This window comes from Penicillium atrosanguineum, assembly GCF_028827265.1.
Source record: "Penicillium atrosanguineum strain IBT 20685 chromosome Unknown utg000002l_segment0_segment0, whole genome shotgun sequence".
In the NCBI taxonomy this organism is placed as follows: domain Eukaryota; kingdom Fungi; phylum Ascomycota; class Eurotiomycetes; order Eurotiales; family Aspergillaceae; genus Penicillium; species Penicillium atrosanguineum.
In genome coordinates this window covers 1,939,030-1,955,039 of record NW_026623134.1, presented here as the reverse complement: position 1 = coordinate 1,955,039, position 16,010 = coordinate 1,939,030, and the positions used below count along the sequence as shown (strand labels likewise).

Here is a 16,010-nt window from a genome sequence, read left to right as displayed (position 1 = left end):
CATTGCCAGTCTAAGATCATCATGTTATTTGGTTTAGAGGCAACCGCCCACCTGCATAGCGAATTACCGGCTATTCAAGCCGCAGAAACGTACATACATGACCGAGACCAGAATCAAGGAACATAATAAGAGACGATAATAGAGAAAGGAAAAATAATAAGGCGTAATGCCCAGAGACATCTAGACATAGATACCCATGTTGGTATCCTTCTTCTTGGCCTGGACCTCGGCGATAGCATCGACGTAGTTCTCATGGCCAACCTTGCTCATTCCCTTCCGCAGGGCAATCATACCAGCCTCGACGCAGACAGCCTTCAGCTGCGCACCGCCGAACTCATCCGTCGACCGGGCCAACTCAGCCCAGTTGACACTGTCCTCGACGGACATCTTGCGCGAGTGAATCTGCAGGATGTTGGCACGGGCTTCCTCGTTAGGCAGAGGGAACTCGATCTTGCGGTCCAGACGACCGGAACGCAGCAGAGCAGGGTCCAGAACATCGACACGGTTAGTCGCGGCGAGGACCTTGATGCGGTCGTCGGAGGCGAAACCATCAAGCTGGTTTAGGAGCTCCAACATCGTTCGCTGCACTTCACGGTCACCGGACTTTTCGGAGTCGAATCGCTTTGTGCCGACGGCGTCAAGCTCGTCGATAAAGATGATTGAGGGGGCCTTCTCCTTTGCCAAAGCGAAGCAGTCGCGCACCAACTTGGCTCCGTCACCGATGAACATTTGCACCAGTTGAGGACCGGCGAGCTTGAGGAAGGTTGCGTTTGTCTCGGCGGCACAGGCTCGGGCGAGGAGTGTTTTACCGGTTCCGGGAGGTCCGTACATCAGAGCACCTGTAAGATGTAAGCGATTTCGTTAGTTTGCGAAAAAAAAAAACAACACAATATGATAGGGATGAGCTGATATACCCTTCGGGGCCTTGATGCCAATCTTCTTGAACCGCTCAGCCTCCTTCATGGGCCATACGATAGCCTCGACGATCTCCTCGATTTGCTTGTCCAGACCACCAATATCCGTATACTTCTCCGTCGGCTTCTCGTCGACCTCCATCGCCTTAACGCGGTTATCATATTCGGCAGGTAGTGTGTCCAGGATGAGATATGAGTCCTTATTCACACCGATCAGGTCACCGGGCTTCAGCAGCGTGTGGTCAACCAGGCCGATCAGGGGAAGGAAGATAGTTTGACGTGTCGAAGTCTTGATGACGGCGGATTTGCCGACACGAGTGGCGTCCAAGTCGATGTTGGCCCCTTCCTCTGCGGCTTCGGCCTCCACGTCAAGGTCCAGGAGCTCGACGACGTTTCCAACGAGATATGGTAGTTGCCTTTTAGAAAGCGAATTGATGTTAGCATCGATAGAATGCAGTGTTCGTTTGGCTGGGGCTTTTCAAAGCTCCGCGGAGCCCTGTGTGGAGGTCGCGATGAGGATCCGCCCGGGCCATCATAGAAATCGTACCTGTTGTTCTCGATCTTTTCTTGATTATCCTTGACCTTTTCCCTCATCGTGCTTTGCTCGTGTGTCAACCGCTGGAACTCGCTCTTCATGATCCGCATTTCGTTCTCCAGCATCCTCCGTCGCTTGACGATGTCTGCTGTGCTAGAGTGCAGGATTTCCTCATCCAAGAGCTCTTCCTCATCATCTTTCTTCTCGGCATCTTCCATCTCGGCATCATCGTCGCCGCCGGGCTTCTTGCCGTCATCGCCCTGGTCCTGCTTCTTGTCTCTGGTCTCACGCTCCAGGTCCTCGAGGTCCTCGAGGGTCGACATGATGGGCGGGAATTCGAAAAGGAAGTGACGATCGGATGGAATTAGAAATAACCTATTGAGAAACGGATGGCCGGTTTGGAAAGGGTGGATGGAGGTGAAGGGATCGCAGGTTGGAGAAGAGCTGTCGGTGGCCGAGCTCCATCAACGTCAGCCGTCACGTGATGCCATCAACAGTGTATTCTACATTTTTGCTAATCTGCTTTCTCGATACATCATTCAGGCTAAGCACTTCTTGAAAACTATGTCCGGTAATAATTTGCCGGTCTGGACTTAATAGATGGAGTATGGGCTGTCTTCAGATTTCGATGCCCACGTGCTGCCGAGATTGTTCAACACCTTCTCTCGCCCATACCTGAGGAGGCGGAATCGCGAGACAAAGTCGTCATTGTTGACTATTCCATACCGTTAGTAAGATCATTAGAGTCATACCCTCGACAGAAAATAATGAGGCATCATTAGATACGTACCGTAGCCACCACACATCCTTCTCTTCCCAGTAAATTCAGAGCGGCCATGTAACATTCGCCAGTTATCAAAGACTAGAGCACCAGTCAATCAGCTTGATCATAAGTGTCAGATTAGTGCAAACTCACTCAATGCCGTTCCAGGTTCGAGTTGCCTCCATATCTGCCGGTTCGTTTCTTGCAGTATCTTGTTGTAACGTGCAGCCGCCTTGTACCACGCCTGCTGCTGATTTATATTCCAGTCACTTTTCGGTGCCCGATCATAATTGTTCCAGCGAACTTGGTAGACAGTATTCATGTCCGGGTGAACGGAAAGTACCGGGGCGCGAGAAGAAGGCTGGATGCAGACGTCTTCGTTCCCGCTTGCATGCCAAGGATGCCGGTAACGTATCAAGGCCTGGTAGGATTGAGGGTATCTTTCACGAAGTTGGCGAGCAGCCGCGTATCCATCAACCAACAAGCTGGCCCCGCCATCTCCATCTGTGTGGGACAGAAGATGGAAGAGCTGAAGTCTTGCAGGGTCCGTGAAATAGGTGTTGTCGGTATGGGCGCCCAAGAACTCGTTAGTATATGCGGTGTCTTTAAAGGTGAGATCGGCAGTAAAATCCCAGAAGCCGCCTATAGGCCATGGTTAGCTGATACAAAGCAGGCGGTTATAATGGTTCCAACATACCATAGTGCGTGTGACGAATAAAAGCAATTCTTTCGATTAAAGTCTTGGTAGACTCGGGGTCGACAGGAACACCTTTGACAAAACAGAATCCCCATTTCCACTGGATTTTATCTGTAAGTATATATTGAAGGTTTCCGGTATGAATAATATGTGGTGACTTACGATATTCTCCAACCACTCTAGCACAGATGCATCTTTCGACATCACATCTGTGTAGTGTACCTCGGGGTAGCCTTCCTCCTTGTCGAGCAAGAAGAAGGATTGATATCTGTAATTCGAAATTAGAAAATAGGCAAGTCTATTCACGACATTTTGTAGTTACCTGACACGGGGCAAGCCTTCGAACCCTCGCACTTTTGAGTGAGGATTCTTGTTTTGCTGGTGGGCGAAGAGCCAGTCCCACGAGTAGGTGCTTTCATGGTCATCGGACCCTGGATATGCATCAGTCATAGTACCTCTCTGGGGATACAAGCTGTTCGAAAACTCACATTTGATTTTCACGTCACTTTCGGTAGTTTCGGCTGCTTGAACCTTGACGTCCTGCGGAATCTAGCAACGTGTAAGCTTCCGAAGCTAGAATGGTCTAGCGGGTGGGATACCTTGAAAGTGTCGACAATCCTCTGCTTCGTGTCCGGATGGACACACGTAGAGCATTGGCAGTTTTCTCTAGTTATTCGGACTTTGTCAATCAGAGTTCCTCTTATAAGCTTTTGTCCTCGAGACTCACCTCAGGAAAAACGGCCCACTGTAAAACCATGTAAGTATAGATGTATTCAAACAAGTCTTTGGTTTTTTAAGGTTACTGACAATTGCAAATAGGGCATTTCCTTACGCGCCATTTTACCTTGGGTTTTGATAACGACGTATCCCTGTGACCGAATCTTGTTGGCGTTGAGCTGGTCATTCTCATCTGTGAATGTGTTGATAGGCCAGTTCTCCATCGGATCACTTGCTTTTGCTACGTGAGAAATCGCGCGGACGCCAACAGGGGATCGCGAGCCGAAGGCTCCCTCAGTGGGGTAAGAAGCCACACTCCGAGGTCGAATAGTCTGTCGCAGCAACGAAGGAAGAACATACGGTAAGCTATCAAATAGAATTGAAGTCTAAGTCGATCAAACGGATGTATGACCTACCAATTGGCTGCAGTGAGATGCATAGGATCGTGCGATGTGGAATCTGATTGGTAGATTAGCCTCGGCATCGCAGTTACCGGTTAATTGAGCATCATACCTGGCATTGCTCTTGAGAGCAGCCGCCCGAAGCACTGCGAAGCTACTCACACTCATTTATAGGATCTTGGAAGCTGAACCTGCGTTTCTGGTATTTGAACGTTGAAAGGCGGAGCGGACATGTGAATCTGGGGAGAGGCCTAAGCGGGGGCCAATGGTCACGTGAGGGTTGATAGGTTGGGCTTGATCTTGTTTCCAAGGACATAGTTGTAATGGTAATCATTTCAAGCATTTGACCGGGTCTTTACAATAACAATGCGTCTAGATTACTTCTTGGAATGATCACAGGAAAAGCTTTCTGCTCAGGTGCTTCAAACCAGTTGGTGCTCGGGCATTTTCTATGCTACTCTATACAACTGCCACCCACCTGGGTATAGATCCTGTCCCAGATTCATATACCTAGAGCTTGCTCTTATTCCCAATAACCTTCAACAGAGCGCGACCGTTGCTCAATACAACCTTGCCATTTTGGTTCTTAGTGACAAAGCGGACCTCCTCAAACCCGTCGGCCTGAGCATTGCCCATCCGCCAAATCTCAGTGGTGAGCTTGTCACCAGGGCGCACGGGAGAAGCAAAGCGAGCCTGGAACTCCTTCATGTTTGCAGAGTCGCTACCACCAAGCTCACGCAGGATACCATGGGCAGCGGAGTTCCAGCTGAAGAGGCCGTGGATGATGGTGCCGCCGAAGCCCATCTTCTGGCCGGGCTCGGGAGTGGCATGCAGGGGGTTGTAGTCGCCATTCAAACTAGATTTAAACAGTCAGCCATTATCAATTAGCTGGAATCAGACGTGCTTGGACATACCGATACAAATGGGCGGTCTCCATGGTGGTCTGAATAACGTGGATAGCATCGGGGTTCTTGCCCTCGGGAGGAGGGAAGTTAACAGTGGAAGGGCCTATAATAGCGGGTTAGTGTACATCCAATAAACACCATTGTTAGTATGAGCGTACCCTTGGGACCACCCCAGTTACCCTGGCCAACCAAAAATCCACTGGACAGAACTTTAGAGTACACCTCGCCGCTCTCCTTATCAACAATAGACTGCTCAGTCTCCATGACCGTGCCAGGCTTGCCCTTGTCATAAACACCAATGACCTTGTTGCGCAGCTCGAACTTGCGGCCCGCGCTGGTCGGGGGGAGCGGCTTCAGGACGGTAATCTTGCGCTGGCCGTCAACGCCGAAGCGGTGATCCAAGTCGGGAACACCGGGAATCTGGACGGCCTGCTGGCGCGCATAGAAATTAGTCACCTCCTGGTCGGTGAGCTTGAAGGCTAGTCAATTGAGTTCATGTCAGTGATTGGGCAGAATCAGTGTCCCACGACATGTTACGTACGAAGGATCAGCGAGTAGGTGGGGAAAACTGCGAAGTTCGGGTGCAACTCCTGAGAAACCCTGTCAAACCAGTCCACTAGGATTCCATTGACTCTGGGAGCTTACGTAGAGGAAGTGCAGCTCGTCTGCCTTGATACCGATGCTGTTGGCGAACAGGAGGACGTCGCGCTTCTGCCAGGAAACCTCCTTGGCGGGAAATTCGTGGCCAGCTCCGGGGGCAGACATATTGAAGAGTAGATATGCAGATATAACAGAAAATTGCAAAGCGAAATGCAAATAAAAATGAAACGAGGAGAATTAAGCGGAGAAGAAGGTAAAGTAGCAGTGAACAATTGCGGGGCGGCCCTGAGCCGAGGATCTGATAAGTTTTGTTACTGCTTAGCCGACGACGCGCCATAGCCTTGGCATCCCTCAATTTTCTCACCCGGTTACACTTTAAACTACGCTTAAGTCGGAGTGTATTGTAACCAAGATTGTAGACATAAGAAGCGTCGGAGTTGCTAGACTAAGCATCGACTCGGGGTATATCTACTTAGAAATCGAGGAGCTTCATAACCATCTCTCCGTATCGCGCCGTGTAATAATGCCTTTTCCCTGCCACCCAATAACAAATATTAACGCCGAGAGAGATCGAGGCCGGATAGATGTTCAATGTCCCTGTGCAAATCCAATTTGGCCCATGCTATGCTGCATTGCATTTGGTACGAGCCACTTTCCCGAAAAAAAGACGCGCAGCATCGAAAATTCATATCACGAAGAATGAGTCGTAAATCCCATTGACGAGATCAGCACATGCGGTAAGAGCAGCTGCCCTCGGCGAAGCGGGTGGGGTCATTGGTCTCGAACTTGTACGAGAGATCGATGTCCAGGTCACGCTTGTTCTTGTCATTGGGGCGGTTCTCGAGCCAGCCGGAGACCTTCTCCTCCTCCTCGATGGTAAGAACATCACGCAGGTAGAAGACGGTTTGCTTCCAGTGGGTGTACTTGGCGTGAGGACCAGTGGAGAAGGTGATGGGCTTGTGGCAGGCGCTGAACTCAATATCGAACCAGGCAATCATGGCGTGGATGAAGTCGCTGCGACGAGCGGTAAGCTGGTAGGGAACCTTGAAGGCAAGGTCGGCGACAGTAACAGTGTTCAGATCGAAAGTGATGATCGGGCAGGGATCAGTGACGAGAGCCTTCATCTCGACAGTGTCGACCAGAGGCTCAGTAAGAGCGATCTCCTTCATGGGAGAATAGTCAAAGCCGTAAACGTTGTCCCAGACTAGAGAATTATTAGCACCAAATCGAAAGACTTCATACTCGAGGCATTTGCTTACATCCAATCTTGTCATCCTTGTAATCGCCGTCCTCGATGGCAGCGACGTACATGGTGGCCTTGTCGGGGAAGATCAGACCACCGGGGTTGAGGTAGGTGTCACGGGCGTAGAGGACGGTGTCCAGCATGGATTCATAGAGAAGGAAGTAACCCATCCACTCGGAGATGATGATATCAACCTTGGGGAAGGGGAGGTGAACCTCCTCCATCTTGCCCTGAAGGAGGGTGATCTTGTCGGACAGGCCGTTGGTGGCGACGATCTCCTTGGCCTTCTCGATGATGGAGGACATGTCGACACCGATAACGTGTTTGGCACCGGCGCGAGCAGCGAACCTGATCAATACTGTCAGCCAATGGACATGTTTATCGTTGGGTTGTAGGAACGTACATGCTCAGAATACCGGTACCGCAGCCAACATCAAGGACGACCTTGTCCTTGAAGATGTGGCGGTTCTGGTAGATAGAGTCGCGATAGGAACGGGTACGGACATCATCTTTCTGTGAAAGTAGACACATCGGTCAGTGAATCGGTCCGCGTATCTCATCTCATGATAGTGGACTTACCAGCATCTCCTCGTGAATACCTGGGCGATGGCGAAGAAAACTCGTTAGTCAAGGAACACCTCAGGTTTAACACCAGAATCGAGATCATTTACCGTGGTGGTCGTAGCTGTGAATTAATTAGTGATAAGCGACAACATTTGAATAGGATCTAGGCGCCGGAAATTCTTACCTGGTGAAGTAGCGCACCTCGGAGTGCTCCATGCCAACCATGCGATCAGCACTGCTAGCGATAACGCCAGTAGGCTCGGGGGTTCCAGATCCGTCCATCTTGTCACTTGTAATGATATGGAGTGATAAAGATGAGAATGAAAGAGGGATGATAGAGGGAAAAAGACGATCAGACGAAAGATCCTAGAGAGTTTGCCCGCAACTTTTTTTTTCGAGTCCTCAGGCGCCAAGCTTCACTCCAATTCCCCGCCCGCACTAAACCGCATTTGTAGGTCACATGGTTCTTACAAGCCCTGATTCTCGTAGGGCTAATTGCTGATCTGTATACAGGGCTGCGGCAACTGCATTATCAAGTCACCAAGTATGGAATGAAGTAGTAGTAGTAGTAGTAGTCAAATGAGGGTTATTCATCTTTGCTAATCATCAGGTTGGAGTCTAAACAGGTTCACATTTTACTCTGATTGCAGCTTGAAAAGGCTTGTCACTAGAAGGAAGTAAAATAAGGATTCTACCTACCCAGACAAAAAGTTTTTTGGGCAAGTGCACGATTTATTCATGGCAACAAATTAGCCAATGTTGCAGTTAATGACTATATAGGACGGTATCAAGCATGGGACAAATAGAGTGAATGATCCCTGACGCGGGAGATGAGCTGTCAACAAGAATTGCCAAGAAAACCAAAGAGCCTCGCAATGCCGCCCGGAGCTCCGCCATCTTTCCTCCTGCTTACGCGTTTCCACCCCCCTCCCCCGGAAGCTGATCATGATGAATTTGGGCGCCTGCAGAGTGAGACCTTCCACTCTTCTAGCACTTATTTTCCTTGGGCTCTTCATTGGCCACACTACTGCCTCCTTGGGTGACCACCTCCCCGACTTCAAAGAATGTGTCCAGGTAAGCTTTCCCCAGGTCCAGGAGATCTTGCACTTCGCTGACAACCCCAGGTTTGTAAAACGGAGAACTGCCAGGGCGGCAATTCGGTACTGCGTACGTCCACCTTTCATCTTAGCTTCTTCAGCTTTCCCTTCTAACCTCGTCCAGCATTATGCCACCGCCTGTTATTATGGACCTGCCCGGCCGAGTGCGACTATACCTGCCAACATGTCATTACCGACCGCCGAGTCTCTCGTGACCCCCCGATGCTGAACCCCGTGGTTCAGTTCCACGGCAAATGGCCCTTCCGAAGAATCATGGGGATGCAGGAACCCTTTTCGGTGCTGTTTTCCTTCTTCAACTTCATGGCCCATTGGCACGGCATGTCCCGGATCCAAGAATCGATTCCCGCCTGGCACTCACTTCGCAAGTATTACATGACATTTGGATACATCGGGCTGGCCAGCTGGACCTTCAGTATGGTCTTCCATATGAGAGATTTCGGTCTGACTGAGAAGCTGGACTATTGGGCGGCCGGGGCCAGCGTTCTCTACGGTCTGTATCTGGCCGTGGTGCGCATCCTGCGCCTGGACTTGGAAACCCCAGAATACCGCCCCACTCTACGTCGCCTGTGGACAGGTATATGTATTACGCTTTACACGTTGCATGTCTGCTATCTCAGTTTCTGGTCTTGGGATTACACGTACAATATGGCCGCCAACGTCGCCGTGGGTATCGTGCAGAACCTGATCTGGACGGTGTTCAGTATCGTTCGGTACCAGAAACATCTCAAGTCGTGGACGGCTTGGCCCGGCATGATTGTTGCATGGATTATCCTAGCCATGAGTTTGGAGTTGCTGGACTTCCCGCCGTGGCATGGGTTGATTGACGCACACAGTCTGTGGCATCTTGGCACTGTGGTCCCCACTGCCTGGTGGTACTCGTGAGTTTTTCCCGAATTCGCTTTGCGTTTGTACCCTGTTCTCATTACTAATGGATTGGCAGGTTCCTCATCAAGGATACACAGGACGATATCGCAGGCCACCGACTGAAGGCGTAGATGGAAAGGTCATATACTCCCGAGTGTGAGGGTGGCATATGTGATCAAGATCAGAACATTCAGAACATGTATAACAGTAGAGCGTCCCGGTGACCCTGTTGCTAATAATAAAATAATAACTGAACACCTCCCCCACCTTTCCAGGGCTGTTGTAATTTCCACGCTCGGATCAAGTAGGTGGAGCCGTAATGCCACGTCTCGCTACCGCTGCCCAGCAACTGCATTTCCTGTTTCCCCGCGCCTCACCGCTAGGGCCGTCGCAATAAACTGGTCTCACCCCTCCCTGTTTCAAATTACCCTCCTTCAACCTTTCTCGATCTCTTTCGAGTGCACCGGTCTCGAACTCCTCTGAGCATCTTTGATTGCTGCAGATTCGCGCAATGGCGTCTCCCGCGGTTAAGAAAGCAATCTCCGAGGCTGCGCTGCAGTACCAGAAGCCCGAGGGCAAGGTGTTTGAGTATGGCACCGCCGGGGTAAGTCGCGCTAGAATCCTACATGGAACTCTACCTAACTGATCTCTTTGCGCTTGCAGTTCCGCATGAAGGCGTAAGTTTCCTCGGCCTCGACCAGCCCCGCCTCCACACCCCCGCGATCGTCCTTTTGTTGACGTGGGCTCTGACGTTGTGTGAACAGTGACCTACTCAACACTGTCGTTTTCGCTGTCGGTCTACTTGCCGGTCTGCGCTCGAAGAAGCTTAGTGGACAATGGATTGGTGTTATGGTGACTGCCAGCCACAATCCCGCGGAGGATAATGGAGTTAAGCTGGTTGACCCGATGGTAAATAATGGCCCCCACCCAAACGAATCATGGTGCAGTTTTCTGACTTGGATTTATTAGGGCGAGATGCTGGAGGTAAAATCAAAATAGGAAGACCCGCTTGGTTTGAACACCCCAATCTGACAATCTAATCTAGGCTGAGTGGGAGCAATACGCTACCAAGCTGGCTAATGCCCCTCTGGAGTCCATTGCCGATGTTTACGACGAGTTGGCCAAGGAGATCGATGTCAAGATGACCAACCCCGCTCGTGTCGTCTTTGCTCGTGACACCCGTGCATCTGGCTCCCGTCTGGTGGGTGTGCTCAATGCTGCGCTTACTGCCACCGAGGTCGAGTTCATCGACTTCAAGTACATGACCACCCCCCAGCTCCACTATGTTGTGCGGTGCAAGAACACCCTCGGAACACAATACGAGTATGGCGAGCCCAGCGAGAAGGGCTACTATGAGAAGCTTGCACAGTCCTTCCAGAAGGTCATGCGTGGAGTCAAAGTTCAAGGTAGCCTGACTGTTGACTGCGCCAACGGTGTCGGAGGACCCAAGTTGAGAGAGCTCATGAAGGTCCTTTCTGGAATTGATATTAAGGTCATCAATGACGATGTCATCAACCCTGACAGCCTGAATTTCGACGTGAGTTACCTTCCGCGCTCATAATGCTATCGCAAATAATTGACTTCTCTCAAGTGTGGTGCCGACTACGTCAAGACCAAGCAACGCGCTCCTCCCTCTTCTAAGGCCGGCGTCCTTGATCGCTGCGCCTCTCTGGACGGCGATGCTGATCGTCTGGTGTACTACTTCCAGGATGAGGGTAACGTGTTTCGTCTTTTGGACGGTGATCGCATTGCCACTCTTGCTGCCTCTTTCATTGGCGACCTTGCTCGCAACGCTGGCATTGCCCAGAAGCTGAAGATTGGTGTTGTCCAGACTGCCTACGCCAACGGCGCCAGCACCGACTACATTGAAAAGGTGCTCAAGCTCCCCATCATCTGCACCAACACCGGTGTCAAGCACCTTCACCACGCCGCTCTCCGCTTCGACGTCGGCGTCTACTTCGAAGCTAACGGCCACGGCACTGTTACCTTCTCCGAGAATGCCATGAAGACTATCAAGAACGCCGAGCCCCAGTCGCCGGCTCAGCAGCACGCCCTGGAGTGCCTCCAGGCTCTGACCGACCTGATCAATCAGGCTGTCGGCGATGCTCTCTCCGATATGCTTCTCGTCGAGGCCATCCTTGCCCACAAGGGCTGGTCCCCCAAGGAATGGCTGGGCACCTACACCGATCTGCCCTCCCGCCTTGTACGCGTCGTGGTCAAGGACCGGTCGATCTTCAAGGCCTACGACGCCGAGCGCAAGCTCGAGTCCCCTGCCGGTCTTCAGGGCCAGATTGAGTCCTTGATGTCTCGATACAACAAGGGCCGCAGTTTCGCCCGTGCCAGTGGTACCGAGGATGCCGTTCGTGTCTACGCTGAGGCTGCTAGCCGGTCCGAAGCAGACGATCTGGCTACTCGCGTTGCCAACGCTGTTGGCGAGGCTGGCGTCGCTGATCCCTCGGCCTAAATAGCCTTGGCGCTGGCAAATGGGCCCCCAAAAGATCTCGACAGAAAACAGTCGACATCATTTGATGCAGTAATGAAATTATCATCACTATCTCACTCCCGTAGAGCTTGAGTTTTCCAATACAATACACAGTTTTTCAAGTAGACAACTTTTATGCTTCTATCCTAAAACAATGGACATTAATTCATATAAAGCGAAGAGGAAGAGCCAAGCTGCTCCGATGGGCCAGCCCATTAGCCCTCCTCCTGATCCATCTGGTCGCGACCACGCTTGCCCTTGCCGAACTTGTTACCTCTCGTGCCCTTCTTTTCGTCATAGGCCTTCATCTCCATAATAGCCTGCCGCTGTGCCTCGCCAACGCGCTCAGCAAGAACCATAACCTCATCCTTGGTGGCATCATACTCATCGAGCTGCTTGCCCAACGCAGCCTCGATACGCTGCCAGATCTCCACATCGTATTGCGTCACAAAGCTAACCGCAACACCACTCTTTCCTGCACGGGCGGTACGACCGACACGGTGAATGTAGGTCTTGCTATCAGTGGGAAGATCGAAGTTAAGCACGACATCAACAGACGGAATATCCAGACCACGAGCAGCAACATCGGTAGCAACGAGAATGTCTCGGCTGCGGGAACGGAACTTGCCCAGAGCCCCCAGACGCGAGGATTGAGAGAGTTGGCCGTGGAGCGGGATAGCGCCGAATCCGAGGGTGCGCAGGAGGACAGCAACGCGCTGAGTCTCGTGTACGGTGCGGGTGAAGACGATGGCAGATTGGCCGACGAACTCGTTGAGAAGGTAGACAAGGTAAATATCCTTGTGCTTGTGCGGGCGTAGGAGGAAGGATTGCTGTAGGGTCGAGACGGTCTGATACTTGGTCGAGACGGAGACTCGCATCGGGTTCGACAGGGAAGCACGCTGCAGAGACTCGACCTTGGAGCTGAGTGTAGCGGAGAACAAGAAAGTGCGACGCTCGCGGGGGAGGACCTTGAGGATCTTGTCGAGGATCGGACCAAAGTCCATGTCTAGCAGTCTGTCTGCCTCGTCCATGACCCTATTACCTGGTTAGTATAGGAAATTTAGTTCTGGAATGGAGAACAAACAAGTATTTCATTCCTCGGAGGCTGAATCCCTTCGTATTCTCCAGGTGATCGAGAAGACGACCAGGTGTTGCGACAATGATGTGAGGCTTCTTGCCCAGGGCGATGGATTGTGGGACCATATCCATTCCTCCGACGATAACAGCGGTGCGAACTCCGATAGTTGAGCCTAGAGTCTCGAACGAGAGGGAGATCTGGTAGGCTAATTCACGGGTCGGGGCGAGAACCAAACTGAAGAGGGGTTGAGGCTTTTCCATAAGAGCCTGCAAGATGGGGAGAGCAAAAGCTGCTGTTTTTCCACTACCAGTCTCGGCCAGACCGATCAAATCGCGGCCCTGGAGAGCCAACGGAATGGACTCCGCTTGAATAGGTGTAGGCGCCTTGTAACCCATAGTTTCACAGGCTTCGCAGAGAGAATCGATAATTCCTAGCTCTTTGAATGACTTGGGAACGGCAGTAGTTGTATCCTCGGCGCTGGCATCGACTTCATCGGGCTTGGGCGCCTCCTCGCCGGACTGGGAGTGGGTAGAACTGGCATCGCTTTCCTCGACAGGCGCAGGCGCCTCCTTGGCGACCTTGCGCTTCTTGATCGGAGGCATTTTTGGTGAATTTATCGAACTTGAAAAAAGCTGCACTGCTCGCGATCTCGAAATAATTTAAGGTGGGTCCGCATCATCATTGATCCGCGTCTCCGCCTGGATTTTTTGGAGACAAAAAAACTTCGGTTTCAACTCATCGAGCTTGATTAAGTCAACCGTTTTTTTTTGGACCGGTTTTTTGCTTTGCATATCTCACAATGGCAAAGGCACGTGTTAAGAAGCGCACTCATCTGCGTGCGCAGAATGCTTCCGCTGCTTCCAAAGGCAGCGGTGCTATCCAGAGCAAGGCACCCAAGTCCATGGTCATTCGTGTCGGCGCTTCCGAAGTCGGTACCAGTGTCAGCCAGCTTGTCAAGGATGTTCGTCATATGATGGAGCCTGATACGGCTGTGCGATTGAAGGTATGGCACCAATTACACTCTGTCCTCTGTTCTGCAAGCTTAATCTAACATTTTAATTAGGAACGTCAATCCAACAGACTGCGGGATTATACCGTAATGGCCGGCCCCCTCGGTGTCACACATTTGATGCTTTTCTCTAAGTCCAGCACTGGAAACACCAATATGCGACTCGCTGTCACACCTCGCGGCCCGACCCTCTACTTCAAGGTCGAGCAATACTCCCTCTGCAAAGATGTCGAGCGCTCGCAAAAGCGTCCCCGAAGTGGTGGACAGGATCACAAGACACCGCCGCTGTTGGTTATGAACAACTTCAACTCGCCCGATGCCACCGAGGATTCCAAAGTGCCGAAGCGCCTCGAGACCCTTACGACGACTATCTTCCAATCCCTTTTCCCTCCGATCAACCCCCAGGCCCAGCCTCTTTCTTCCATCCGCCGAGTTATGCTTTTGAACCGTGAGAAGTCGAATGACGATGATTCCTACGTGATTAGCCTCCGACACTATGCTATCGTCACAAAGAAGACCGGATTGTCAAAACGCATTCGTCGCCTGGACCCTAAGGAGATTCGCAACAGAGATAAGAAGGCTGCTGTGCCGAACCTTGGCAAGCTTGAGGATGCTGCCGACTACCTTCTCGACCCGTCCGCCGCTGGTTACACATCTGCCAGTGAGACCGAGCTGGACACGGATGCCGAGGTGGAGGTTGCTGAGAGCACGACCCGCCGAGTCCTGAACAAGCGTGAAGCCCAGCGCCAGAAAGCTGGTGAGAATACCGAAAAGAAGCCTACTGTTCCCGGCGTTGAGAAGCGGGCCGTCAAGCTGGTCGAACTCGGACCCCGCATGAAGCTTCGTCTGATGAAGGTCGAGGATGGTGTCTGTGATGGCCGGGTTATGTGGCACGACTTTATCAAGAAGAGTGAGAAGGAGATTAGGCAGCTCGATCAGAACTGGGCTGTGAAGAGGAAGGAGAAGGCGGCGCGTAAGAAGCTGCAGAGAGAGAACATTGAGAAGAAGAAGAAGGACAAGGCCAAGGCCCGGGCTAATGGCGAGAAGGTTGAAGATGATGAGGATGTCGATATGTATGAGGATGAGTGGCTCAGTGACGACGACGCCGAGGGCGCTGAGGACTCGGATGAGATGGAAGAGTAAGGTCTCTCGAATTTCTACTTTTATACCCTCGGTGGTTCAACTGTACATTTTTCATGGAGTATGTGAAGAAAAGTTTTGGAACAGGAAAATCTGCATGGCGCTTTCGTCTTGATTTCAGATCCTCATTAATGGCATGACTCGTTTTTATAATTTCTTCCTTTTATTTCTTGAGCTTCTCCTCGACCAGACGGCCAACCATCTTCTCGAGAATAGCAAAATCGCCTCCTGAAGTGCCGGCGAAGTAACCCTGTACGCTCTTCTCGACGTACTTGCCCACAATGTCAATCTCAACGTTGACAAACTCACCCACCTTCTTTCCAGCTGTAACCACCTTCTCCTGGGTATAGGCAATAAGCATCACCTCCCAGAAACCATCCTCACCATCCACAACCTTAGTCACAGTCAAGCTGGCCCCGTCCAGGGTAACGTAGCCCTTCTCAACAACGTAACGGAGGACATCCTTATCGCGCGGCTGCAGGCGGAAGACTAGCGAGTTCCCGTCCGGCGTGACAGACAGAATCTTCGCGACAGTATCGACATGGCCCTGCACAAAGTGTCCACCCATTCGAGTATCCGCAGAGACGGCGCGTTCAAGGTTCACGAAAGAACTGGTCTGCAAATCACCGAGGTTCGTACGGCGCAGGGTCTCCGGCGCAACTCCGACCTTGAACCAGGTTTTATCGAATGCCGTGACCGTCAGGCAGGTTCCTTTATTCCAAATGAGCTTTAAATAGCGTTTCAAAGGTGTCTAGCTGCGAGATATACCATTGACAGCGATGCTATCGCCCAGGTGGCAATCGGAGAGGATCTCCTCGCAGTCAGAGATGGTGAGAGATGTACCCCCGCCCCCGCTCGACGAGGTATCGAGGGGCTCCAGGGCCGTGACGGCTGGCGAAGAAGAATTGTTAGTCTAGCTATATGATGACTATTGCGAAAAACTCACTCCCAATGGTCTCAACAAGTCCAGTAAACATGGC

The 16,010-nt window shown here is 51.6% G+C and overlaps 9 protein-coding genes across 9 annotated transcripts; 3 read left to right on the top strand and 6 right to left on the bottom strand.

The window, feature by feature from the left end:
* Nucleotides 1-180: 180 nt before the first annotated feature.
* N7443_002499 (proteasome regulatory particle base subunit RPT5) lies at nt 181-1,772 on the bottom strand (the record flags this gene model as incomplete). The annotated part of the gene is made up of 3 exons (XM_056882555.1): nt 181-839; nt 915-1,330; nt 1,462-1,772. 3 exons carry the CDS (start codon nt 1,770-1,772, stop codon nt 181-183), a joined length of 1,386 nt encoding a protein of 461 aa, XP_056744396.1.
* A 573-nt stretch (nt 1,773-2,345) lies between these two features.
* Nucleotides 2,346-4,195, bottom strand: N7443_002498 (putative trimethyllysine dioxygenase TmlH; the record flags this gene model as incomplete). Its single annotated transcript, XM_056882554.1, has 4 exons — nt 2,346-2,854; nt 2,910-3,009; nt 3,072-3,177; nt 4,140-4,195. The coding sequence occupies 4 exons, from the start codon at nt 4,193-4,195 to the stop codon at nt 2,346-2,348; spliced, it is 771 nt and encodes a 256-aa protein (XP_056744395.1).
* Nucleotides 4,196-4,537: 342 nt separating this feature from the next.
* On the bottom strand, nt 4,538-5,697 carry N7443_002497 (putative peroxisomal dehydratase; the record flags this gene model as incomplete). The annotated part of the gene is made up of 5 exons (XM_056882553.1): nt 4,538-4,883; nt 4,942-5,035; nt 5,091-5,411; nt 5,474-5,522; nt 5,578-5,697. The coding sequence occupies 5 exons, from the start codon at nt 5,695-5,697 to the stop codon at nt 4,538-4,540; spliced, it is 930 nt and encodes a 309-aa protein (XP_056744394.1).
* A 560-nt stretch (nt 5,698-6,257) lies between these two features.
* Nucleotides 6,258-7,621, bottom strand: rmtA (protein-arginine omega-N methyltransferase HMT1; the record flags this gene model as incomplete). The annotated part of the gene is made up of 6 exons (XM_056882552.1): nt 6,258-6,736; nt 6,792-7,123; nt 7,179-7,288; nt 7,355-7,374; nt 7,447-7,460; nt 7,524-7,621. The coding sequence occupies 6 exons, from the start codon at nt 7,619-7,621 to the stop codon at nt 6,258-6,260; spliced, it is 1,053 nt and encodes a 350-aa protein (XP_056744393.1).
* Nucleotides 7,622-8,284: 663 nt separating this feature from the next.
* N7443_002495 (PGAP3/PER1 family protein) lies at nt 8,285-9,452 on the top strand (the record flags this gene model as incomplete). Its single annotated transcript, XM_056882551.1, has 4 exons — nt 8,285-8,413; nt 8,464-8,506; nt 8,561-9,335; nt 9,398-9,452. The coding sequence occupies 4 exons, from the start codon at nt 8,285-8,287 to the stop codon at nt 9,450-9,452; spliced, it is 1,002 nt and encodes a 333-aa protein (XP_056744392.1).
* Nucleotides 9,453-9,832: 380 nt separating this feature from the next.
* Nucleotides 9,833-11,785, top strand: agm1 (phosphoacetylglucosamine mutase PCM1; the record flags this gene model as incomplete). The annotated part of the gene is made up of 5 exons (XM_056882550.1): nt 9,833-9,925; nt 9,985-9,998; nt 10,086-10,230; nt 10,367-10,858; nt 10,913-11,785. 5 exons carry the CDS (start codon nt 9,833-9,835, stop codon nt 11,783-11,785), a joined length of 1,617 nt encoding a protein of 538 aa, XP_056744391.1.
* Nucleotides 11,786-12,018: 233 nt separating this feature from the next.
* On the bottom strand, nt 12,019-13,483 carry rrp3 (RNA-dependent ATPase RRP3; the record flags this gene model as incomplete). Its single annotated transcript, XM_056882549.1, has 2 exons — nt 12,019-12,838; nt 12,888-13,483. 2 exons carry the CDS (start codon nt 13,481-13,483, stop codon nt 12,019-12,021), a joined length of 1,416 nt encoding a protein of 471 aa, XP_056744390.1.
* Nucleotides 13,484-13,680: 197 nt separating this feature from the next.
* On the top strand, nt 13,681-15,033 carry N7443_002492 (Brix domain-containing protein; the record flags this gene model as incomplete). Its single annotated transcript, XM_056882548.1, has 2 exons — nt 13,681-13,884; nt 13,945-15,033. The coding sequence occupies 2 exons, from the start codon at nt 13,681-13,683 to the stop codon at nt 15,031-15,033; spliced, it is 1,293 nt and encodes a 430-aa protein (XP_056744389.1).
* A 160-nt stretch (nt 15,034-15,193) lies between these two features.
* N7443_002491 (riboflavin synthase) lies at nt 15,194-16,007 on the bottom strand (the record flags this gene model as incomplete). The annotated part of the gene is made up of 3 exons (XM_056882547.1): nt 15,194-15,741; nt 15,799-15,921; nt 15,977-16,007. 3 exons carry the CDS (start codon nt 16,005-16,007, stop codon nt 15,194-15,196), a joined length of 702 nt encoding a protein of 233 aa, XP_056744388.1.
* Between the last annotated feature and the right edge of the window lie 3 nt (nt 16,008-16,010).